Genomic DNA, 27,094 nt, shown 5'->3' with positions numbered 1-27,094 from the left:
TTCCCACAAGCTGTAATAGTTATACATGGAAACTGAATTTAAAAAGCTGAATCATGATTTTAGGCATTTCCTTTCCTTAAGGAAAGAGTCAGTAAATTTATTTGTAATCTCTTATGTTCTCAAGGACTACAAAGGGATAGTTTATGGGTTGTGAGCTCTATGATACTTAACTGAGTCATATCTCTCCTAGAACCCTAATTTAGCAGTATTTTCTTGGCACTAGCTTAGAGCTGACTTTAGGAGTTGAGTTGTTTTCCTTGGACGAAGTTTATATTCAATCCGAGAAATGTGAACTGTTCCCGAACATTAGCTTATAGCCTTTAACTTTTTAAACAGTGGTAGAAGTGAGTTCTCTTTCTTCCACATCCTTATACCCTGGTCTTTCCAGAGAATATGGCCCTAGGGCTCACTCAAGATTTTCTCTGGATTAATATCCCTTTCTTCAGAATCTATAAGTTAAAACGTCTCCATTGCTTTTCCAGAAAACCAAACATTTCATTCTACTTGTCTTCAAAAACTCTAGTTCAAGTGGAGCTTCAGGCAAATTCTGGAACCACCGTACTCAGCCCAACAGCTCTAAAATGGATTATTCTGTGATCAGTAAACCCTCATCTAAAAACTGTATCTTTGTCTTGACAATTCCAGAAATGGCTCTCTGATCACATTCATTCATTGAACATTCTTTCATTATAATTCTAGATCAGATAATATGATTCTTTTTATATTTACATTGATCATATGACAAGAATATAGCAATATATACTTTACAAAGTAACTTAATATGTATTATTTGATTTCCCCCACAACAGGCATCTGAAGGAGGTATTGCCCTTCAGATTTACGCATGAAGTAATGGAATCCTAAAGACAGTAAGTACATTTACTTGGAAAAGATTACAAGGCCAGACATAATGAAACCACATCTTCCTCCTGGGTCATACAGATCCACACCTTTTCCCCCTTATGCCACACCACTCCAGCAATTAGCCTGTGTTTATTTTCTTATGAAAAATCAGTGCTGTATGCAACCATCTTCTCTCATCCATAAAAATAGCATGTTTAAAAAAATAACAAAAATCTAGCTTTCTAGGACTACAATTTCATTAAGAAGAAAAATTACCAAGTAAAAAGAAAAACTGCATTTTAATGTAATGATTCTAGAGATCTTAGTTTAAAAAATGTTTCTAATACATTTAAAGGACAAATCAGTATTAGAAAATTATTTTCATAATAATTCTGCTCTAAAAAAAGTTTGCTTGTCATAAAGTTCAAGATGTTTTAGAAATATAAATAGCATCTTGTTTCTTACTAGATTCCCATGAAGTGGAAATCCCATCCTCCTATTATCTTTTTATATGTATACATACACCTTCCTTCATCCTTTTCTTTCTTTTAGTCTCTTCAAAAAGTGTAATGAAAAAAATTCAGCCAAGACTGTGATAACTGTTAATGATTTAGTTTTGTTTTGTTCCCCTCTTGCTTATTACCTGTTCTAATATGTGATAGTGCTAAAGGTGTTAGCCATAAATTCCATGGGAATATATGGCCACAGTTCCTGTATCTATGGTGTTTATAATCTCATGTATTATACATTATTGTCTGTGACCAAAATGCAGGGAAGAATAAAGATGCATCCTTCCCATACAGACACCATTCAGATGTTTTCCCACACAGGCCCCTCATCTACTCATCCTTCCCTGTGGCGTTCTACTCAAGAAATCTGTATATCTCTTGCCTTTTATCCCGTGTTCTGTATGGTCTGCATTCACTGGCTGTTGCTTTTGTGCATGTGTTCATTTCTTTGGAATGTGACCACCCATGACACTTATTTTTTACCCATGATATATATAAATACACATTGACCTACAGAGGGAGTCGTTTAAAACACTCCATTTAAAGCCTGCATATATATGTATAATATTTATATATATTTACATTAAGGCACAATTACTAGTCAAAGCTATCGACGCAGACTTCTTTGTGCTCCAACCTCAGAGAAACCGTGTTAGCCAACTCTGAGCAGACCATGCCACAATGGAAAATTCCCAGGGAGATCCTTCACGAACTGGGAAACTGCCCACCCACCTGACGGAGCTGCTAGTATGCTCCCTGTCTTTTGCATGGAGTATATAGTCTAAGAAGGTTTTGACTGGTTTCTAAGCCCTCTCATTGCCTGGAAGAAGTCCCCTGCCTTGTCTAGCTTCTCTTCCTCAGGAGGTAGTGATGCCTTTCACAGACCTCATAAAAAGGTGCTGGTTAAAAATGCAGATCTCTGACTGCACTCCCAGATTCAGGCAGGACTCCATCCTATGGTGCTAGTCTGAGAAATGTTGTCATGGGAAAACAGTGTTTACACAACTTCAGTTCTTCCCTCCAGCAAGGCTGTGGACGCATTGAGAGAAATAGTGTTTCGGAGACCCAGAAATGGGGGCTAGGAGAATGGGTATATTTTTAAAACATGAGAAGACATATTAAATATGCCTTTACCTCCCTAGGTCAGTATATGTAGGAAAGGATAATGGGAATGAAATGAATTTATAAAAATGTAGATAATTCTGATGAATCTCAAGCATCCACCAAAGAGAATTCCTCTTACTTACCTTTGGGTACAACAGGAAACCCAAACTCATACTGACTTAACAAGGATATTATTTGTGGGATGTAACAAAAAGCCTAGAGGTGATGTACCCTCTGAACTGGTTAATTCAGCAGGTAAACTTGGTTGGCTAAATCTTCCAGCCTTCAGATTCTACCTTTCTGCTCTGCTGTCTTAGACTTGTTCTTAGTCTTTCTCCCTCAGAGTCACAGGAAGGGCGTGGCTGTTCCTGCTGGCATTTCTGGAGATGCCAATGTCTAGCAGGAGAGGTGCTCTCTTTCTGTAGTCCAGAGCAGATCATCCTGCTCTCTCCTCAACAGGCTAGACCTGTTCTGCATGGGGAGTAGACCACCATCACTGTCTGACAAGTCAGATTTATCCCCGGGCCTGGGTAAGGGTCATGTTCTGTGAACAAAGGAAGATGGGGAATGGATGTAGGATAGCAACCAGTTTGGACTTGTGCATTTTACTGTTCCCCATCTTTGAGGGCTGGTAAGAAGTGCCCTCCTGACTCAGAGCAATGCATGAGATTTTTCTTTGCATTGTTTGCTCTGTGCTAGTGCATAGAGCTTTGCCTTTTGTCAAGCATTTAAGAGAAGGTAGAAGAACAGGCCTCTTTGCAGAATGTAGATGGTGTCAGTGGTTTTGCTTTCCTGGTCTGTTTAGAATTTTCCCGTGGTAAATTCAGATTTGAGTTCATTTCATTGTGGACCAAAGGGTGTAGCTGTTCCTGACAGCTAGTTAAAGAGTGTGCCACGCTGCCTAAAACCCAGCTGTAACTCATTGGTCATGTCCAAAAGGAATTCCAGAGATGGGGAGTAAATAGCTAACACGAGCTTCTGCCCACATTCTGGAAGCCAACGAAATTTCTACTGACTGTTAAGGGGAGTCCACTGGAACTCTGCTGGGTTCGTCTGAGGAAGAGCAGAGAATGCGGGTGTGCGTGGGGCCTCCGGCTGCTCGGTAGTAACAACTCGCTTTATTTTATGCTGCTCTTCCGACTCCCTGGCACTTCAGCAGGGGAGTGTCCTGACTCTGGGAAGGAGCTGTCTATTGAAATGAGATGCTTGTCTCTCTGGATGTGGCGGGATTCAACTCTTGGCTCTAGATAATACACGTGTTGGTATGTCTGGGCTTCTTGCCAGATATGGGTAGGTATCTCTGATCTTGGGAGAGACTGTTGGTGGTAGTAGATTTTTGTTTGTTGCTGTTTTTTAAAAAAAATTGAGGAAGGATGTTTGTAAGGTGCTGTAGTCGCTGTTTCCAGGGTATGGGAGTGGCTTCAGAGTCCCACAGAGACAGCCTTTAGGCCTTGAGGACACTCTCCCCCAAGGAACTCGGTTCACTTTGTAAGGGTTTGGAGGGGACATCGTGGTACCTGCAGAGTTCCATTCCCTTCACATACAGGGAAAGGAAGCGTGAAATAGCGAGGAAGTCCAGGGTTTTGGAGCCAGACTGGCAATGTAAACCTCAGTTTCCTAATTTGTATAATGTAGATACCTTGTTAGGTTGATGTATCGATTAAAAATGTGTCATGGCACAGCTTCTGGCTGTAAGGCTGAACAAGCCTCCCCTAATTGCACGATGGGTGCTGGCAGCACCGGTCATGACAGTAGTAACAATAACAGTAAGAGCAGCGGCAGCGGTGGGAGCATTCCTCACTGTTTATGGTTTCTGTTGTTCACAATCAAAGAACTGGAGATCAGTCTGGTGAATGGTTACCAGACTCTCTGCCTTATAAATTTAAAATCCACACTCTGATTTCCCAACGTTTCCCATGCCATTTCTGTGGCCTTTCAAGCTTCCAGTTTCGGCTGCGCAGGAACAAGCACAGCAACCAGAACAGGATTTTTTACGTGCTTTGTTCACCTAACTTGCACAGGACAATGGTGATTTCCTTTGTATTGTGTGATGCAGAGTTCATAGGCATCCATTTTACAAAGATGCTATCTAGCCTGATTTCCTTCATTCAGCTCTAGCCTGGCTATTTAAAGCACTTGATTTGTGGATAGGGATGTCCTCCCCCCACATTCTTGTAAGGCCAAAAAAAAAAAAAGAATGGAACAAAAGATTTACAGAGAAAGCAAAGAACACATGCATTCATAACATTAACAAGGAACCATTACTTAATGGTAAAAGTAAAACAGCTTAATAATAGTGGCTTGCAAACTGCATCTGACCCACAGATCCCGTTTGTTGAATGGATCCAGCCATGTGAACATTAAAGCTCTATATGTGTTAGCCATGTATGAGAATTCCCTATAGCTGTTTTTCATAATATTACTGTAATGTGATGCTATATCAAGAATGCAGAGCCTAAAGCACTTAGGTGCAACCCTGCAAGACTTTACAGCTTAAAGTACTTTCCTTGTTCTCCTATCTTCAAAACACCCTGGCTGCTGGGAAAGAGAACCCAGCTTTAAAACGTACTATTGTCAGGGATTTCTTTTGAAAGGAACCTATAACTTATTAAATTTAATGAATGACTACCAATTAAACTGCAGGATTAAGAAAAAACCACTTTTCATTTTCTTCAAACATCACCTCTATCCAAAAATCACTTTTATCAAGTTGCAAAATTAGAATTTCAATAAAAGCAAACTTAGTTCTCCTTCTTCAAAGTTATGTGCTGCTTGCAAACTAACTCTAGATGCTTAGGCTGTTAAGAGTCAAGAGATACACTGTCCTTTAAGATACTAGCAGTAAATACTCACATGATGATGCCTGCATGTGTGTTGCATGTGTGTTACAGACAGGGAAAAAAAACAAATTCAAACAGATGCCCTCAGGCTCTAATGAGCATGTATAACATACTGCAATTATGCAGATATTTCTGTCAAAGAGATTTCATTTATTCAACAAATTTTTGAGTGGCTACTTTGTGTTAAGATGACTAACAGACTATTCTCAAACATTGTTGAGCAGCCATCTCACAGATGACATGTGACTATAAGTTTACTGCTTAGCAACACTTCTAATGGTTCTAATAATTGACAAGGATCCCTATATAACTAGTCTTAAAGTTAAGCTATTTTTCCAACCTATAGTTTGACATCAAATAGAATGCAGAACTAATGCGAAAGAGCTTGAATATTCAAACAACCTAAGCTTCCTGATGTTCTCCCCAAAAGACTCAACAACTCAACAATAGTGTCTTCAGGATGCACACGCTCCCAGGATGCCATACACACTCTCTAAGTTCCCTTTCACTGGGAGGCATTAAAGCCACTACTTCCAGCTGTGGCGGCAGGAATAGACGAAGCAGGGAAAGAAGAAATGGTTTGGTTGCTGTTCCTTTCAGAAGCCGTCTTTCCATCACTGCTGGAACCTGTAGCTTGCTCTTTTGCTTTCTCTGCTCTGACCACCGGTGCGAGGAGACACTCCCTCCTTCTCTTGCTCTTAAGTGCCTTCCAGGTTCTGCAGGGTAACACCTGCTTTGTTGCCACACAAGTGGCTAGACCGGAGTCTCCTAACACCTTTGTGGATGCTCACCACTCATTCAGGGGCTTCAGGGAGATAAGGAAACCAAGAGACTACAGTATGAAGAATGCGGGCCTCCAAGTTGAATGCTGACATTCCCAGTTCCTCAACCTATGTGTGGATCCCTCTCAACTTGTGAACTTCCATTCACACAAACGAAGGTAAACATCAGAACAAAAGCCCCTCAGTTCCACTCCTCACAAGGAGATGGCCACGCGTTTTTACAGAGAATTTGAAAGCACTATGAGCCCTGGTTTGGCAGAAAACAGAGGCCACATCTCTCCTAAAGGAGATTTTGCATCCTCCAGTTAGAGCCACAACACATTAGGTACTAAATTCATGGGTATGTAAATGCTAAGTGGGTTAGGGCTTAAAAGGAACCATTCCACATCATGAATTCCAGTGTTCTTGTTATGAAAAGCAAAAAGATCAAACCATAAAAAGATGCTAATGTTATTCAAGAAGATGGTTGTTGCTACACAGCTGGAAAAAGCGAGCACAAGAAAATGCCACTGGATCCATGCAATACTGATTTACCTATCTTGCACTTTACCAATGTTAGAAAGTGCCACTGGTGAAAATGTATATAATTCTTGACTGCTCAAACTCAGAATGCATTCACTCGAAGGTGAATTAGAGCACTGATTTAGGGGGCTCTTTTTAAGCAGAGGTAAGAGTTCCCTTATCTCTGAGAACTACTGTACAGTGAATACCCAAATGTAAACATGTTCAGAGGAATTCAAACAATTGACAGAGACTATGTGTCTTCTAAAAGAGAGAAAATACTGTTGCAAACAGAGGCAGAAAAGATGGTGAAATAGGGTTGATACTGGAGTTTACAAAAGATTTCTGTGGCTGCTTCTGAGAACACATCTCTGTGCATAGTCTGCTCCCAGAACAGTTTTATGGTGCTGATGAAGTGGGCCTATGTTGGCACTGCTTTCCAAACTATTTCGATGTTAGTGAATCATGTCCCCTTGGGTATAAGCAGATTAAGGACAGGTTGACTCTTCTTAGAGATGGTAAGTAAAAAATTAGTGGTAAGAGAATATCTTTGCTATTGTCTAAAGAGTGCAATATAATGGTAAGAAGGATAAAGATAATTTTGGTGGATAGTTCTGTCATCTTTTATATTTATTCTTTCAGTGATCTTTTCAAAATAGACTCACCATTGATGGCTACTTGAGCAAGTAAGGTATAGTTTTGTGTGTATTTTTTGTGATTTTTTTTTATCCATTAATTACCTCTGGCTCACTGCACAAATCACTCAATATACAAAATGTTATTACAAAATACATTTCATGAGAAATTCAATCTATTTTGCAGACTCTATAGAGACTGTTTAGATGGACTAAAGAAAAGGGGGAACTCTGTAGCACTGTTTATGCTTGCTACCTATAATACTAAGGAGAATTTAAAAAAAAAAAACTTCCAGTCTGGTATTGTGTCTGGTCAAGTATACACAATCTTCTGATAAAGGTGACACTAATAAAAATGACACGCTTTTATGGAGCTCTGCCAAGGTCTTTTCTGCACATCACCAAGTTTACAAGGACAGACGAGTGGACCGAGCTCTCCATGGTTACTCAAACAGCTAATCACGGATGAAGCAGACATTCAAACCTACGTTTGTCTTTCTCCAAAGGCCACACTTTCCCTCCATATTACACTGAACAGGGGTGTAATAATAGAGTATTTGCATGAATACAATTTGCTCCCCAAAATATCCTACCGCAAATTCTCAGAGTGCTGAGAAACGTGTCTCTGTCCCAGGCCAGGGACACACTGTACACGTGGGACAGAGGAAGGCAGGTGAACAAACCGGCAAGCTGGTGTGGGGTGTGCTAAGGATGCCAAAATCACAGGGCCAAGGACAAGTTCATGGACTAAAGTTCTTATGATAATTATTTTTTAGAAAAGTGGGGAAACCGTTAAAGAGACAGTTGCTTTAGGTTTTGACTTAAACAGCCTTGTCACTACACCCAGAGTCCCACAGCTGCACAGGTTTCTACCAGTTTTATGAGAAAGTAGTCAATGAACAAAAAGGCACTCTCATGTTTGAAGTATTTTTAAGGAGAGACAGGGCATGGCTAGCGTGGTGGTGCACACATTCACTCCTATATTCCACACTATTTATGAATATAGCTCTATCAATAATTTCAGCTATCACTGTGCCTGGTCTTACACCAAAACAAAGTCTGAATTGAATCTACCCTTCTAAGTACCCACTGAACTTGTTTCTTCCTACATTTCTTCATTTCTTCAACATACATTCATTGAGTTTCTTCTATGTGCCAAGGACCAGGGTGGGCGCCATAGATCCTACATGGTAAGCACTCAAAACACAAGAAAGGAAGGAAGGAGGAAGAATAGGATCTTTGCCACTGGGCAAGTCTAGTGATGCTTATGCTAAATGACCTAATACCATTAAAAAAACACATAAATTACTTCCAGTACATTTATAAATATAGCCAGAGACACAGGTACCATGTATATTAAGCCAGATCTTCATATACAACATTATCAAAATTTTGAGTTAATATTTAAAGATATTAATATTCAACTATCTGGAAAATTAGTATTTCTGGGAGTCCCAGAGTAGCTGAACTTTTATGATATCTGGTTCTGACCCCAGTTCTCACTTCCGTTTCTCCTGGGAAGGAGTGATACGATGACAATGAATGTGACACCTGAGTGACCTATAATAGTATCTGGCTTTATACTTCTCAGGATAAAAACATACATTTCTTGCACACAAAAACCTGGACCTTGAAGCCAAAATGTGCCACAAAACAGTTGAAAAATGAAAATGACTATTTCAACTGGTCATATTTAATAGTTTAAACATTTAGTAGTTTAAACTACTCAAACACCCTCAATTTCTTGGATTTGGTAAATATTTTAGCTTCCCATTGGTTGTGGCAATATGGTCCTTGGCAACTAATAGGTCCACACACACAGAATTTTTAGAGGAAAAACAATATAGATGCCTAGTCAGCAATTTGTATGCTAAAAATGCTGTATATATTTGGACACACAAACTTGGATATACATCAATACATACACATACATGTGCACATGCACACATTCATATATCTATAAACTTGGTTAGCTCTTGGGTTCTATTCTTGTTGCCTTTGATAAACAGAGGAGTTGTAATCATATGAAGGATATTTATAGGAGTGAGAATCTCTTAAGCTTTTCGACATTGGATCACTTTACGTTAGTCCAAGGAGATGATGGTTTTGGGAGTGAACAAAGAAGGATATTCCAAAATGTGAATGGTATTTAAACCTCTTAAATTTTTTCTTCAAAGGAAGAGAGAGAGAATAAAATTATGTTTTCCTTATTCAACAAGATGGCATGCAGAAGGGCTGGTAGGCAGAAAAATAACTGAAAAGAATATAAAGATCCAGTGACTTGAGTCCCTTTCATGAAATATGTGAGTTAAAAAAAAATCCCGTAACCATAAAACAACTTTTTCTTTGATGCTGAACAAAAAAACAAGCTTGAAATTTAGTGCTGCTGAGCAAATGAATGAAAAATACAGATGTCTTTACCTTCAGTTCAACTCAGATTTGCCATCTGAACAGTCCCTTGCTTAACTCTTTTTATGACTGACAAAATGTATGAGTGCATTAGCTAACAGCAAGAGCTTAAAGTAAAACTTGAAAGTACATAGTTCTCCTTTTTTTAAATCTCTTAGTGAATTAGGAAGTGCAGCTGTGCCATATCCCTTTTCTTGTCCTCCATGAATGACAAACCTTAAAATAACACATAAAAGCGAAATATGTTAAGTCCTTTCCTGGTGTCGTCCTCCACTCTAATTTTTTTCAAATTAACTAAGATAACTGTTTTATTTAAGATGTAGGACCTTGATGCTATTTTAATTTTCCAAAGTCAGCTCATAATACCAATTTCCCCAAAGGTCAAAAACAATATATTAAGGAAATACCACCTGCTACTTAGAGCTTCCACAGGAAATTTGCATTTCCACTTTTTAATGTATTATTTGGGGGAGGAAATGACAACTTCATTATCCCAAAGCCAAGTATCCCAATAGCTGCAAAGCAGCAGACAAAAGGAAAGCAGGCCAGTGTCCTTTTTACTACTGACTTTCATGGAAATTAAAAATTGCGTAGGAGAAAGCAAAAAGCATGTGTTGAAAGATGCCAGGCTCACCCAAACTCTTTCTTCTATTGTTATTAAAGCCAGGCTTACTTGCCAGCCCATAGAAGGGTAGGTGGGGGCCCTGGACACATTTTTCAATCTTTTATAAACAATCCCTGACGGAGTAAGGTGGTGGTCATGGCCGTGCACTTTCCCCGGCCTCCAAGAGGGAGAGAGAGCACATGGACTGCCTTTCCAAAGTTCAACAGACCTTTTCTACAGTGTTATTTACAAACCAAACAAGCTTGAAGATAGATGACTTCCTACTGTCCGGTTCACAGGAAGGAAGCATTTGCCCAGGTATAATGTATACATTAGGAAACAAAGGAATTGCTGAAAGCATCTCCTCTTATAAACATTCAATTATATTGGGGTTTACAGTATATTTTACTCTGAAAATAGTCCCTGTTAATTCAGCTTTTTTTTGAGTGTATCACTTCTCTCCTCTTCCCTCTCATCCTTATCCATCTTTCATGGTTTGCTTTCCTCCAGAGTTCGTACTACTATATAAGAAAAACCTGCTGTTCTCTGGCAAATGTCCCGTACATGATGTACATGGCAGCCCAAGCCACCTGTATCTCGACACATTAGGAAAATTAATTTACTCAATCAATGATTTGATTTGGGTAAAGGCAAACAACTAGTTCAATTGTTTTTCCCACCGAGTTAACTGACTCTACTCTTTACAGTTATTTTCAGTTGAATATAATTTAAAATTGAGTAGAAATGGGTATTCATTGAAGTACTTAATGTCGATTATTCTGTTCTCGGTGTAAACTGGCTACTTACATACCCAGAGGTCTTCAGGAAAGATCAAGTTTTTTCCAAATATTAAAACAAGGGTGAATTAATACAGGTCTTTAAAATTAGCAATAGCTTCCTTTCAACTTCAGGGATGAAAATTATTTAGATTTTGTGGTCATGATGCACTATAGCTAGTAAAACAAAACACTGCTTAAAAAAAAGAATCAAACTTGTTAAAAGATGCAGTATTGAGACGTAAGAATGGAAAACGTGAGGTACTTCTGCTGTTGAGAGAAGTGGTTCAACAAAGTGGCCAAGGAACACTCAGTCATTATCTAAGAAGCAGTTCTGAGGGTGGAGAAATGTAGAACTTGTCTATACAATACCCAAATACCTATACAAAAACTGGGCCAATTCCCTGAATGTTTTGGGTCAGATTCCAAACATCTGCTGTGCACAGATCACATTAAAAAGCTGAAAAGATTAGAAAGTGGATTATCTTAAAGTCAATGAAAAGGAATTGGATGGCTTAGTTTGAAGGTGACAGTGTGGTGATTTTGAAGCTGTCTTAGAGACACACAACACTACCTTTACCTTCCATAAGGGCGAATCGGGGAACATTCGTGTTCACTTAATAAGGACATCTGTATTGCCCAAGAATATAATGAACTAGATGTCAAGATACTGGCTTCTCGCCCATTTTTTGCTTCTAACTAGCTATGAGATCTTGGGCAAGTCTTTTGAACTCTCGAGATTTCCGTATCTCCATCAGAAATGGGGATCACTGTCAAATTTTGCAGTTCTATAAAACACGAAGAACTGTTTGTTCTTGATTTCTTTAAAACTGAAATAATTACCAGTTTCGTCTGCGACCTGGCCACTTAAAAGTGAAGCGCTGTCTTTTGCAGTGTTCTTTATACACTGGGCAGCAAAAGCGAACAGCGGAGGCAGAGTAAGAAATGAAAAGGCAAACAGTCTGTGGTAAAGCAGCAGTTCATCTTTGCAGAAAGTTGTGATCCCTTCCTGTGCCCAGCGGGACCGCGGACTGCAGCTCATAGCATTAAATTTCAGAGAACATGCTTGGTTTTCCTACCATGAAGGGAATAACTTCAGTTCCCACAAGTATGGCAATTAATAGGCACCTGCGACCACCTCCTCTGAGGAGAAAGGGGCCATTTTGTGAAAACAATCCAGGGCTGGAACTCAGGCTGGTTTGAAAATGGTGTTAAGTTGTACTTTTAAAATGAGTGATAAAACTCGAATGTGTTGAGAGAAGGCCATAAAACACCGCAGCCCCCCTCCCTTTAAAAAAAAGTAATAACACCCAGGCCTTTGCCTAGGGGTCTGAGATGACATATCCTTCCCACGCTGCACGTCAGCAAGAAGACCCCTACTTATTTCAGTTAACAATGATCAACGTGGCTGTTTGAAGAATAAATGCAAGAACGCATTTTTCTCCTTTATCTTGAACGGACACAGGGCTGCGCCTCTGGAATTAAACGTTGCATTTTCCTCGCCGCATACCAACTTAGAGCCGAGTGTGTGTTGGGAGACAGCGAAGGAGCAGAAGGACGTCTGGCTGAAGGCTCCATGTGACAATGGGGGTGGTTCAGAGCTTCCTGCTGACGGTGGTGATCTCGCTAACCTTTTCCTTTGTGATCTTAGCAGTTAACGACACTGTAAACCAGCGTCCAAGCTGATTGAATGCAGGTTTAAAGGGCAAAAGAAAACGGTGGTGTTTTAATGATTAAACAAGTCTTTACTTTTTAAATTGGTAAACACTGAAATTGTTTTATTTCAATGTTTAAATCGACGTACATGCGGGATGCAAACAGCTGCAGGATGCAGGATGCATTTCAGGTGGAAAACGACTTCACCACAGGGTTGTGCTTGGGGGAAAATCGCTCTTGAAAAAAATCAGATTTGTAAACCAGCCTTGAAAGCCTGCGCTTCGCCCCTCCTCCCGCCTCCCCCGAATTAATTCTATAGAGACAAAGTTAAACACGCAATTTGTAAAACTATTGAGAAGTAAACTTCTTGTTCCACAGTAACCAGAGTAGTTGCCAAATGCAGATAAATCTTCACAGGGGAGTCGGCAGCCCCACACTGTTTTGAAAACAATTCCGAGACTTTGCCACTGTTGAAACTGAATGAATGCTCACACCACAAGCACCGCCCTCCTTGCTCTCACTTACTGCTTTGTGGGGCACTTTGAGTTAACACTTTTCCAAAACTCACTGGCTTCCCTAATAAATAGAGTGACTTAGGGGAGACTCTGATTGTCTTAGTTTGGTATCCCTGGGAACAGAAGGTTTAATTTCTTTTGCTCTAAGCAGGTGTGTAATGAAAATTGCGGCTGTGTGGAGAAGAGATCCCTGGATGGTGGTACTATATTATCCTCTGTAATTTCCTCCTAAAATAGACTTAATGGAAAGAGGATGCATCATATACCCCTTCTCAAAGGAAACATTCCCCAGTATAGCAGAAGCAGTCATTCTAAAAACAGCTTTATGGTGTTTTAGTCAATAGCTCTATTTTCTCCCCTTTCACGACTTCCTTCCTTCTAGTATGTAAGAATGTATGTGTGGACACACACACACATTCACATCTCAGCGCACACAACCGAAAATGCCCCCAAGATATGCATTCTTCCCCTCGCTGAAAATGTACTCATTCTTGGACTCCATTTAACCTGAGTACTCTACAAGGCTTTTCATTTAATTTCATAATTTCATTTTTACTCCCAATCTGAGGGTGGAGAGCCATTCATTAACCTGGGGTGAAGTTCGGTTCAGAGAGCACTCACTCAGTGCCCTACTCTGAAGCCCTGTATTAGACACAAAGGGAAACAAGAGGCAGGGTTCATGAAATATAGTAAGCTGCAAACAGTACACTTCCCTAAAGATAAAGATGGCCTCAGGAGCGGAATCAGGAATTCTGGCATCCAGGTTGCTGATTACCAGTCCTAATCACACGCCGAAATTACAAGTCAGATTATTTTCCAAGGTCTCGGAAATGAAATTTCCTTGCTGTACCTATGTTTCCCTTAACTGTATTTCCCACGCTAGAAGAACATTTCCTCCTGCTCAGGGCCAGTTGAGTCCTTATTTAGAAATGCAGAAGTCCAAAAGTGGAGCTGGGTGTCAATTTTTTTTTTCAACTTTGGAAGACGTTTTCCCGTGAGCGAAAAAAGCTACAAAGAGTGGTTCGAGTCTCAGGCTGGGTGATAAAAGCCTATAACCCTAAAATGTAGCACATTTATAACAGAAATTATAGAAAAACATGCTTTTGAGCTATTAATAATTAAAGAGTTAAAAGTGTGTAAGAAGTATCTTTAAAATTCATCTTGGGATTTGACATTTGAGGAATACCAGGGTTTAATAAAAGACAGTGGATGGAAACTTTTAAGGAGGGTCTGAATGGGAGCTTCTGGGCATTTTCAAGGGGTGGAGATTAATGGCATTCTTTCTTTATTCTATTAAATTTTACCTCAAAACATATGGTTTCTCTCTTCTCTGATATGTGCGCAGCCAGGGCCACTCTAGCAATATGACAAAATGGTAGAAGAGGCGGAGAAGCAAATGGAAAGGCATGTTCTGAAAGAACTGTAAAGAACCAGAAGGGAGAAAGAAAGAGAAACTATAAACTGGATGTTGCATGTATGAAAAATATACGTGAGACCATTATCTTGAGGAGATGTAAAGGCAGGATGAGTCTCTGAGCCACAGCAAAGTACCCTCTACCAAAGACCTCATAATGACTGCTACCTAGAAGGACTTTGGAAGGGGGTGTGGGGGAGGCAGAGGCAAGACAGAGGGCAACTGTGTTTTGTAACCCTAGGGCATTTCCAGATTTGAGTGCCTGCCCTATATTCAATTGACAGCCCAGAAATGAACATACTGGCGAAGCTGGAGATTGCCCTCAGGTATAGCCAAGAGAACAGTGGGATCAAAAGCAGGTCAGATGAAGATACATTAAAAAATTTAATACTTTAATTTGAAGTGGGTTCATTTAAAAACTAGCTACAATAACGTGAAGGAGAGTAAGAAATAAAGCTTCCACTGCCCAGAATAAACCAAGACAGAACAGACCTTAATTGCAGTAAGAGAAATTCAAGTTATATTAAGTAGTACCCTCCCAGGGCAGGGTGGGGCTGGAGTTAAGGAAAGCTTTCTTTCTTTCTTTTTTTTAAAAATTATTTTATTTTATTTTTTTTAATTTTGATATCATTAATGTACAGTTACTTGAACATTATGGTTACTAGACTCCCCTTATTATCAAGTCCCCCCCACATACCCCATTACAGTCACTGTCCATCAGCATAGTAAGATGCTATAGAATCATTACTTGTCTTCTCTGTATATACTGCCTTTCCCGTGTCCCCCCTGCTACATTATGTGTGCTAATCATAATGCCCCATTTTCCCCCTTATCCCTCCCTTCCCACCCATCCTCCCCAGTCCCTTTTTCCCTTTGGTAACTGTTAGTCTGAGGAAAGCTTTCTTAGGGGTGTACAGGTTGGGTGTCTCTCATCAGACAAACCCTAGAGCTCCCATTTGAGTCCACATAATGGTATTTATATTAGCCCTAATGTGTTATTTTGGGTTCTCACTGGCTCCAGGAATTTATAGGGGCTTACGGTATTCACTGAGCAAGTCAGAGAGTTACTTGCTCTTCAGTATCTTATTATAGTCTATTTGACTGGCCCAGTGCTTGAGCTGGCAGGAGGAGCCCACTATTGTACCAGCTGATTCCTTGAAAGCCTGGGACCTGATAGTGACCTGCAGGAATGCCACACAGGGAATCCTATGATGGGTGACTGGTGTTCCTTCATCAAAGAATCCTTCTACTTCCCCTTTCTCCCACACAAAGTCTTTAGAACATCAATTTACAGAAATGATAAAAACAGAGCCACTGTGGTTTGGGCATGGAAAGGACCCCAGATTCTTGTTCTTTCGTTTTCCCAGAAGCCTTCTTATAAAAATGGCTATAGGGATTTTCTGCTTCTCTTTCACTTGACTGGGCCCACATATACCTATTAAATCATTTAAACCAATTAATAAAATCAGCTGCAGGAGCAAGCTACCCCTTTAAGGGGCAGAGTAGTAGGAGGAAGTTTTATCTGGCTTCTAACTGGTGACACCGAAGAAATGGGCAGGCCCTTTCCAAGGCTACGTGCTTAGTAGAAGACCTGGATCTCAAATGCACATTTCCAACAAATCTTTTACATTTTCCTTGTCTCTTTCCTTTTCTCTATAATTTCCTAGTATGTTTTAGTAAACTCTTGATGTTTTGAGGATCTAAACTCCCAAATTCACAGCCTCTGTTTTTGGGAATATAGGAACTATTTTGCTCAGGTTTGGAGATTCCTCCTAAAATTGCATTACTACCTAGAGGCAAAAATCTCCTCTGTACATTCTCATGCCATGGGCTAACTCCCTCTCCAGTTTTTATCAAGGATTCTCATGTCTCACTGATGGTTATTTTCAGACAGGAACCAAAAAAAAAAATCGCTTGGTCTTTTAAAGGGAGTTACTATGTCATCTCAAACTGAGAAACAAGCATATCAAATTGGGGTGTGAATGTTGGCAATGTGTTGGCTCTCTTCATCCACAAAATAAATGATTTTTGACCAAACCTCAGCTTTCAGGAGTCAGAATTCAAGTCTGTACTTGAGAAAAATGGCAATCTACTAAATGTCATGGACCTTGGAATTCATCTTTGGTCACTGAAAATTTGGACTGCCTGAGTCTGTTGTGTTCTTTATAAGCAACCTTGAATCCTTTATGGAGTGAGGTAAAACAGGATAATATCCAGTAAGGCCACAAGTAAACAGAGAACAGAGCTGAATACCACATGGTGAAATTTTTTTTGCTATATGTTGTCATTTAATACATATTCTACCACCTATTTTATTCCATGACATGTCTTTCTGTGATATTTATGGATTCTCATGTATTTTAATTCTCATCAATGTAATGGCAATCAATAGAACATGACACACCTATTCCACATTGTTTTCTGTCTTTCCAGAGTTGGGAAAATAACAGATGTACACAAATGTTGAGAATGATAACCTTAACCTTTAAAATAATGTTTAGCTTCTGTTTCTTTCTTTTTTTTTTTTTTTTTGAGAGGGCATCTCTCATATTTATTGATCAAATGGTTGTTAACAACAATAAAATTCTGTTTAGGGGAGTCAATGCTCAATGTACAATCATTAATCCACCCCCAGCCTAATTCTCGTCAGTAGCTTCTGTTTCTTAAATAATATTTTATCTGCAAAGATCTGCACTGGAAAGACCGGTCCATATTAATGAAAGCATCTCCAGGGTTGCCAACTTACCACTCTTGGTTCTAAAGTTTAGACTTAACAGCCTATAGGTACACCTGCCTTCTGCAATCATGCTCAATGCTCACCCATTCTTATGAAAATCAGACAGTAGCGGAAATAGAAAAGTGGATTAGCATATATTTGGTTTTCCATTAGGGCAATGTTGGGTAAATGGCAGAATTTCCAGAATCTCCTGCCTGGCCTTAGGCCATTACTGCTGCAGCCTCCCACAGCCTCCTGTGGATCCAGGGCAAGAGTGAAAATGGCCATTCTCTCCTCCCCTTGGTTCCTCGTACATAATTGGTTTGGCGTCTGCCAGTCAACACAGACCCGCCCACGGAGTTCCTCCGGGAAGGAGCAGGGGCAGAGCAGAGGGTCAGCCGCTGGGGGAGCCGGGAGGAGCTGGGCCAGGGGAGATGGATGGAGCCACGCCTGGCTAGTGAACTCCAGCTACTGCAGTAAGAAATAAAAGCTTTTCTCCCAACCTGTCCTTTCCCCTTGACTTATTGTGGTTTCATGGTATTCAAAGGGGATTCGCCCCTGGCTGGGAACATGCTTCCTCCCAGAGCTGCAGACCACTAGCGTCTTTTCATTAGCTATCTAGCCTTATTCACTTTAGCTTTCTTTTGAGCCAGGAGCTCATGGGATACCAATGAACTTTCATTAGTGAAACTGTCTTATGCATCATTTAACAGACACATGAAAATGCCTAATATATGTATCAGGGTGAATAATGAAGACTGACTTGTTCTTCTCAGGGAGCCAGTCTAGACCATTTTGGGATTTAGCAAGTCTGTGTTGCATAATGTTCCCAAAGAGGTGTGGCTGTAATATCTGTGTGATCTGATAAACGCTCTTATCTGATACTCTTACATTTTCTGTGAGAAAGTTCTACCAGCTGAAACAAGATACTCTAGACCTCCCTTTTCTTTTTCATCCTGCTGAGAGATTTGCCAGATCAGTACTCCGTCCGTCCTACAGAAACATGTTCTTTACACCTAGAGGCTCTTGGAAAGTTCCAGTCAACCCACTGGTACCTCCTGCCCTAAGGTATCACTGACACACTCCTAACCTAAAAATAAGAATTACCACCCGGAAATGGATGCAAACAACCCTTTTATATTTAATAAAATAAATAACATTGCTGCCTTTTTAATGGTCTCTTCATTGCCTTTATAAGAGCATTGCCCTTAAGGTAGGATGCTATAGGTACATACAGATGTCATTCACTTGACTATTTTCAGAGTCTCTAGCCTCCTGATAATTGTCAATACTTTTATCTTGATTTTCACCAAAAGGTTAATTTAATTTCTTTTCTTAAATGATTGAGAAAAATGTGTTCTGATATTTTTTAATTACACAAAGATGAAAATTGCATTTTTGATGCTTTCAAAGCCATTTTTCTTATTCAGATCATTACCACATACCATTGGCTGAAAATGAAAAAGTTGACGTTTTCCAGGTGTCTGGGATTCTTTAAAGGAGATCTTGCAGACTAACTGTTGAGGCCTTTCCCAGTTTAAAATTAATTAACTGCCTCCACCAAATTTTCTCACCAGACTTGCTTATGTTTCCTACATGTACATTCCACCTTACTAAACCAGCCTGACTTTTCTTTATAAGTCTTTATATTACAAACTTAAATGGACATCTGATTTCCCTCCACAACAGCACCGCGTTTAATTCATCTGCAAGTACTTAGAGGTAATCTTATAAAAATGGAGTGAGGGAAGAGAGAGAAGCACATTGCAAATCTTCTAGGCCCGTTTCTTCAATTTGCTAAGATTAGGAAGGATGTTTGTATAGCTGGCTCTGGAGAATACTGCATGATCAATGAATCTAGACACTCTATTAGAGGCAGGGGTTTGAGTAAATTATTTAGAAAATCCAAGTTAAAAAGACTCCTTTGAGCAGAGAAGGGATGTTTTAGTTTGATATATTGAAACTGCGTGTTTTCCCTGACTAAATTTCTGGATAATTGCATACTTTCAGAAATTCCTGAAAACTTGCCTTACTTTCTCTCATTCTGTCAGTAAGTGTAAACACTCGTAGAACTGTATTAGGTACCAAAGAGATACACAAAAGTAGTTCCTGTCTTTGCTAAGAAGCTTCAAGGCCCATCAGAGAGACAAAATGAATGTTTGAAAAACAGCTATCAATACAAACAAATTAAAGGCCAAGCCCATACACTGAGGTAGTTTACCCCTCTGACTTCACACCCAGGAACCCCTACTTTGATCTGCTCCTCTCCTCTCATCTGTGTTTTCTCCTTTCTTTTCTCAAGTCCTTTTCTCCCATCTGCTTGTCTTGCATGTAGGCCTGAGGTGACATTTACAGGCACTGTTCAGCACAACGCTCTTATCCTCTCACCTACGGAAAAAGCCCACCATGACCGGTATCTGCTTATCTGGCTGAATCATTCCCTCACTCATTCATTCACTAAACAAATGCTATCTTACAAACCACCTCGCTTAGACAACAGGGAGAGAGCAAGATGATCAGACTCAGGTTCTGCCCCCAGGTTTTGCATCTCTCTCTGCAGTCCTAGCTCATTTGTCCCTTTTATGAGAGCCATCAAACACTGGGGTTCATCACTGAGTTTGGTGGCTTCCGGTCCTAGGGATCTAAGGTGCCTCCTGCTCAGTGACGGGGCTTCCAGTGTCATCAGGACATGCCTCAGTGGCATGGGACTTAGGTTCCCACACGCCTTAAATATTTCCATCTGCTTTCTTTTCCGACTCCTCCCCACTCCCTTGGCGCTTTACCAGTTCATGCCTCCTGGATGCAGACTGGGGCCCCATGCTCTCCTTTCTTTGCCTACGTGCCCCCTTGGTGGCCCAGTGGATTCAATGAGCATCTACACTCGTTCAGACCCCAGCTCCCTATCTCTAGCCCTGACCTTTCACCCCCTCTTTAGTCCCATATTTCTCAATGTCTACAAAATATACAGACTAGGCATTTCACTGCCACCTAAAACAAACATGACAAAACCAGATTTTATTATCTCTCCCCAGGAAGCCGCCTCTGCTGGCTAACCCCCACAAAGCAGCAGAAGCACGGGTGCTCTCACAGTCCCAGATCCACGTCCCAGCAGCCTCCTCTTCTCACTGCTTCTCTCCTTCGCTCTACACCACATCCCCTCCAGTCTTTGACTAAGTCTTACTCTTTTCCTGTATTATTTCCTCACACCCAACCTTTCACCATTTCCCCAGCCAAAGAACTATTCCAGATATTAACTATCTCAAAGTAAAAACAAAACATATAAGTGTGTGTGTGTGTGTGTGTACATATGAATACACTCTAAGAAGTAATAAACAAGACACCTTTCTTGGCAGTGTCTTGCACATCCAAAAACACATCAGGAAGGGTTCTGCTGTCATGTGTTTTCTGTTGATTTATAGAGCATAAAAGAAATGCTTCAAGCTGGAGTTATATGAATATTTATTAGGTTTTTCTATTTACTTAACTCAATAGCTGTTTTATTGTCATGTTCCCAGGGAGGCACTGGCCTAAAAGGCACATTAGAAATAGATGAAGAAAAATGGAGATAAGGCGAATGTAGTAAGGGCATTCCAAGCATATTCATTGCAAGACTTATCTGCAGGCTAGTACATCATGGCTGTCAGAAATTTTTGCTTCTGGTTTATCTTGAAGTTTCTCATTTCTTAATTTTTAATCCCCTTTTACACATTTTTTTGGCAATGAAGTATTCTTCTACCCCCTTGAGATGCATTTAAGAATAACTCAGTTACTGGCCATGAGAACAAGCTGGCTGAGACTTAATAACTTCACCAATCACCAGAAGTGACTTGGCCAAGCTTTGGAATATTTAACTGTTTGCTGCACCCCTTAATTTTTCTATGTGGGATTTGTCCAAAGCTGTGAGCTTAGAACAAGAGGATCTTCTTTCCTGTTAAGGAAGAGAGCAACGTACGTACTCTGCTTAGAAAGGCAGACCTCTCACTTCCTGTAAAAGTCATCAGTGTGGGGATTATCTAAGTCTCTTGGCAGCCCCTCTCCCCTTCTGTCCCGTTGGCTCAGTTTAGGTCATCTAGATGCTCATTCAAAGTCATCTTCGGAGGAAAAGTAGAGAAGAGGGGAAACAACACTGAAATGAATTAACTATACAGATTTTGCCAATCTGTTACTAGAATGCTGATATTTTCAGGAAAATCTATTTGGCTTAATCTCAAATTGTCCAAAGCTTGAATACCAAGAGCAATTCCACCAAAATGTATGTCAAGGCAGGTATTCAAAGGTGCATGTAAAGAGTAAACTAGAACCAATGGAAACCTAGGAATGAGTAACTCAGTGTTTTTAAATGATCTGAAGGACACCAGACATGACCCTATATTGGAGAGAGCCACAGATAAGCCACATAAAGGTAATGTAGGGAATTCCCAAGGTGAAAATCAAGAGGCCACAGAGCTATCCAGGAGTCCTCTAATGACAGTTTACAAGTGACTCCCTCTGATATTTTTTCCTCCCGGTGTTCCCTTCTCAGAGCTGGTTCTTGGAAGTAGCTCGTCCCTGTGGAAGTAACATCAGAAGGTATGCAGAAACGGCATGAATCCTTCAGAAGAGATCGCATGGTGAAATGGTATAACGGTGGGGAAAAAAAACATGTTTGGGGGTTGGGTAAGCAGAATTATTTCAAATTCTTAACACTGTGCTCAATTCTAGACTCCAATACTGGTAGGAAACAGTGACCTGATGTGCAGAGGAAAGTCGCAAGAAGAGAGAGAGGGAAGGGAACTCACACGGATCAGCACATGGATTATACACCAGGAACATCACGTGCATCATCAGTTCAGATAAGGACCTTGTCCCATTAATCCCACCTGACAGATGAGGAAACTGCAGTTCAAGGAAGTTAGGGGCCAAATAGCTAATGAGTTACATGGCCTAGATTCAAACCCAGGTCTAACTACAAAGCCCATATTCTTTCAATTACTCCATGCTGCTTATTAAAAGGCTGAACGGTATGCCTGCTGAGAAAAAGTTAAAGGAAGGTCTATAACTCATGCTTGACAAAAAAAAGACTGAAAAGTGATATAATGTTTTTGAAGTAATGTCTAAGAAGGGGGAAACTAAAGGATGGTAACCAGCTGTTTTGAAGAAATAAGAATAGGAAACGGACTTCAACTGCAATGTAAAGAAAAGCTTCCTTACCAGAAGGGTTGCATGAAGGGGAGTCAGTGGCCACAGAGCACAGCAGTCATGTTCCTGTGCAGGGACCCCAACGAGGAGACAAAAAGGGGGTCAAGGCAATGGACCCCGATGAGGAGACCAAAAGGGGAGCTGAGTTTACATAAAATGGAAGAAATCACAGAAGGATTTCACTAGAGGGAAGGAAGAAAAGGAAAACTGCCCCCAGAAAGGCAGTTTTTGCTACCAAACACAAACACCAAAGTCTGTGCTACCAAACAGCTCCAAATGGCAGAAGGATGGAGGAACAGAAGAAATGCTAGCTAGGGAAGTAGGTGGGAAATGAGAATCATGATTATCAATACCAAAAACACTTTTGTTTTAATGATGTCTAGTGTAACTATCTTTTTGGAGCCAAGTCCTATGCATTTCCTTTTCTGAAGGTATTTTCAAGCAATATAGATTTTGATCTGAATGGAAGAATTTAAGTGTGGTCTTGTCTCACAGCAGGAGTACCTAAATGCTATATGATCACTTTAGGGGCTTCTGTAGTCTCAAAGCAACTTTCTTTTTCTTTAAACTTTATATTTATGTAGATTTCATAGTCATATCATTTTTGAAAATACCACCCTATTTAATTCTCATATTCCTCTCTATATTAGGTATATCATCCTATGTCAATTTACATTTTAGAATCATGAAAACCAAGGTCCAAGGCAGCTAAGGGGCTTATCTAGTGAATAACTGACAAAGTTAAGACTTGACATTAGATCCTTGAATGGATCCCAAGTCCAGGATTCTTTCCAGAACCCTAATCGGCATTTTCAAACATAGTCTGAGGATTGGCTAACTGTCAACTATACACCACTTCAGGTGAATCAGTTGTGAACTCTAGAGATTGTTTTCAAGGGTGGCAGAAGAATTGCTAATGATAACTGCAAATTCAGAGCAACAGAACTGTAAAAAAGGTCAACTTATCTAGGATCCCCATGTCCCTCTACAGACACACTGATGAGACTATTTCATATCAGTTCTAGACAGTGAGAGGCAACATTTTGCCGGAGACACCCTCCTGGCCATCCGGGCCCCATCAGGCACCAGCCTGGAGGTGCCCATCCCAGAGGGCCTCGATGGTCAGAAGAAGTACCAGATTCACCTGAAGAGTGTGAGTGGCCCCATCGAGGTACTGCTGGTGAACAAGGAGGCATGGAGCTCACCACCTGTAGCAGTGCCAGTGCCGCCACCTGAGGATCTGCTCCAGAGCCCCTCTGCTGTCTCTACCGCTCCACCTCTGCCCAAGCCTGCCCTGGCCCAGCCCCAGGGTGCCTCTCGCCCCAGCAGTCCACAGGTGACCACCCCTGCTCCTGTCTCCAGCAGTACTGAAGCCCAGGTGGTGACAGCTCCAGCAGCTGAGGTCACAGTGCTGGACACACGGCCACTGCTGACCTCTGCCCTGCTGGACAGCAGCCGTTCATCTGGGCCCAACAATCCTTCTACCTCCTTTGAGCCCATCAAGGAGGCCCCCACAGGTGTTTTGGAACTCCCCAAAGAGCTGTCAGAAATTTTTGATCCCACACGAGGGTGCATGAGTTCGGAGCTGCTGGAAGAGCTGATGTCCTCAGAAGTGTTTGCCCCCCTTCTCCGCCTTCCTCTGCCCCCTGGAGACCATGATTACATCTACAACCTGGACGAGAGTGAAGGTGTCTGTGACCTCTTTGATGTGCCCGTTCTCAACCTCTGACTGACAGGAACATGCCCTGTGTAGCTGGGACACAGACTGTCTGACCTGGGGGCTGCCTGGGGACCTCACCCCACCCCTACACAGCTTGAGAGTCACAGATCCCTGGCTTCCCCAGCTTCCCTCACCGCACAGTTCTAGCCACACCTCCCACTCCTGCACTGGCACCTGTGCCGTGCTAGCAGAGCAAGGGACGGGATCAGCCTCCTACACTGTGGAGCCAGTGTTTGCCTATCCTTTTCTGGGGCCTTCTCTCACCTCATGCCCTCCCAGAGCCCAGGCTCAGCTGCCACCCAGGGGCACAGAACTGAGGACCTGCCATAACCCCAATAGGGCAGCTTGTCCAGCCCCACTGCCCTGTTCCTGCTTGCACTCCCACCCCACCCCAGAGGGAAGCCTGGGGTACAGCAGGACACTTGCCGCATCCCCCCCTCAGCCTCCTTCACTTCTTCCCCCCCACCCCCAACCCTAACGGCTCCTCCTGGACCTCTTGTGTGGCCCTCCCTTCTGCTGGGCCCTTAGCCCTCAGGACCTGTAAGTTGTGAGGGGCTGCCAACAGGTAGAAACAGAGGTCTCTAGTTAGGAATCTGGGTGGGTGAGTCTGCCGATTGGCCCAACCTCCTGCTGCCCCATAGCCCCCACCCCCAACCCATTTATTCATTTACCTTCATTTAGAGCCATTTGCAGAGATTTAGAGATTTGCAGTGACGAATGGATTCCTATATAAAGATTATTTTTATATTTTTTGAAGCAAAAGGAAATTGTAATATTTGTACAGTGTCCAAGTGAATAAAGACCATACCTAAAGCAAAAAAAAAAAAAAAAAAAAAGCACTTTTGTTCTCTATGTTGCTGAAGCCCTCTATGAAGACCATGCCCAGAGAAAAATTTTTCCTTCATTTATTTAGCCATTCATTTATTCAGATTTGAAACAGATGAGGTCACCATCTTTTGCTTATTTTTGCAGCACCAAAGATTTTTAAAGGAGTGCATCCTCTGGAGAAATAAATGACAAAATATTTTTAAAAATTAAGCTCACTTTAACATTTAAAGAAGTCTAGTTGTTTAGCTTGCCAAAGTAATATGTAGAAATTTTAAGAAACTTTAAAAATAAGAGTCATTCTGGGAAATGTGGTAAGGATCACAACTATTGGGCATTTAGGCATTGTAAACAGAACATAAACAGAAAAATGAATGGGAAGAAAGTATGGTTATAAATAATAAATTTTAAGGAAGCTACAGTGTCTAAGTCAAGGAGCACCAATCTGAGGTCCTGATTTAGACACTAGAGACTCCACATAATGTGTGATCTATCGGATATGCCCAGATTCATAGACAGCAGAATTTGGTGTAAAGATGCTACCATAAAAGCCTCGTGCCCTCTGGGCCAGGCTTTGTAAAATAATTTCAAGCACAACATTGTTGGTAAGCATGTAGCTCAATGTGATGAATCCCGAATCCAGGATATGCAATGACACTGATCCTTCGCTGCTTCTACACAGAAGCCCCGGTCTTTAAGGGACAGGGAGGGGCTGCTGTGTAAAGGGTCCCATCATCACAGGTATGGCGAGGAGGATGGAGAGGGGTCTCAAATGAAAATGTTTAATCTGATGGGAATTCAAATGACCAAGTGCTCATTTGGAAGCGTGGCTTTAGGGGTTGGCCAAGTTAGTGGAATTGACCAAGTGAACAGGAGAAACAGACAGCTTAGAGCAGCTCCACTTCCTGCATCCTAATCTTGCTGTCATCACACAGCTCTCCTTGGAGCTCTGCCAAACAATGTGCCAGCAGAGAAGCTGCTCCGTTGAGCAGAGGATGTAGACTAACAACCCCATCATCTGCCTCCAGGGAAGGCTGAAAGTATATTAAAGTTTTTAGAAGTTGGATCCTCTCAACAACCAGCCCCATTATTAAGCTACCCTTTTATCTAAAACTAACTTTAAAGTCAAGTGATAGAGATAGCATGTCTGCTATCCCAGCCTTTAAATATGTTTTTCTAACTACAAAATCCAGCTGTTTCCCAAATACGACACTTGAGCACAATGACATCTTCTGGACTTGCTTGTGCCTTCACCTTGCTAAGTCATCAAAACATTCCAAGGCATTTGAATATAGAGTCTTATTTTGAAATAAAGAGTTGAATTTTTAATAGGTATACATCATTTTTAGGATTAGAAGATGTCCCTTATACTTCTGAAACCATCTTTCTTAGTGCAATTACTCATGAGGATCTTGACTGATCATTGATAGAGTCTGTGGGGCTCCAATGTTGAAAGGAATAAACTTAAGTGGGGAACACGGCCAAGGGAGGGTTAAAAATCAGGTCTCTTAACTACTGACATTAAGGGACTACTAAGTACTACTTCTTAGTCTATACAGTTCAAAAACTTGAGTTCAATTTGGGTCTTTGAATTTAGCCAACCAGTGGAACAAAGGGTTCCTTGCCTTAATTTTAAGAACAAGGAAAGCATGTAAGAAAACAAATGAAAACCATGGAGGTGTGCCTTTCAGTGTAAGTTAGACAGCACTCCAAGACTAAGGACCTATTTTAAAAAGGAAAAAAGGAGGAATCTGTAAAAAGTGGCTCAGAATCCAGTACCCAAAGTTCCTATCTGAGGATATCCATTGAAAGTCAGAGGCCACAGAAGGGGGACAGGCACAAATGCATGTAGGAGCAAAGGAAAGGCAGCAAGTCTCACATGAACTCATCAACCATGTGTCCATGGCTAACACTATATAACATCACACTTAATCTAAAATTGGGACAATAGTATCAACTAACAAGAGTGAGGATTAAGTAAAAGGTCAAGACTTTTAAGTAGGAGATAAAAAATTTAACACAGTGCTTCAGCAGGTGCTAACTATTGTTCATGATGGCTAGTTTGTC

General features: G+C 41.0%; 2 protein-coding genes and 1 pseudogene across 3 annotated transcripts in view; 2 read left to right on the top strand and 1 right to left on the bottom strand.

Moving 5' to 3' along the window:
* Positions 1-869, top strand: part of LLPH (LLP homolog, long-term synaptic facilitation factor) — a 168,874-nt gene extending 168,005 nt beyond the window's left edge. The window contains exon 4 of the mRNA XM_037007162.2: positions 810-869. Coding sequence (XP_036863057.1) covers positions 810-864 — 55 coding nt within the window. The 3' untranslated portion in view covers positions 865-869. The remainder of the gene's footprint in view (positions 1-809) is intronic.
* Positions 1-27,094, bottom strand: part of HMGA2 (high mobility group AT-hook 2) — a 150,051-nt gene that overhangs the window by 39,914 nt on the left and 83,043 nt on the right. The gene's annotated exons all lie outside the window — the stretch shown is intronic.
* LOC108397991 (transcription factor E2F4 pseudogene) lies at positions 4,180-24,988 on the top strand (annotated as a pseudogene).

The sequence above is a fragment of the Manis javanica genome, chromosome 10 (assembly GCF_040802235.1).
Source record: "Manis javanica isolate MJ-LG chromosome 10, MJ_LKY, whole genome shotgun sequence".
Classification (NCBI taxonomy): Eukaryota; Metazoa; Chordata; class Mammalia; order Pholidota; family Manidae; genus Manis; species Manis javanica.
Note: the sequence above shows the minus strand (reverse complement) of the source record. Positions and strands in the feature narration are given on the sequence as shown.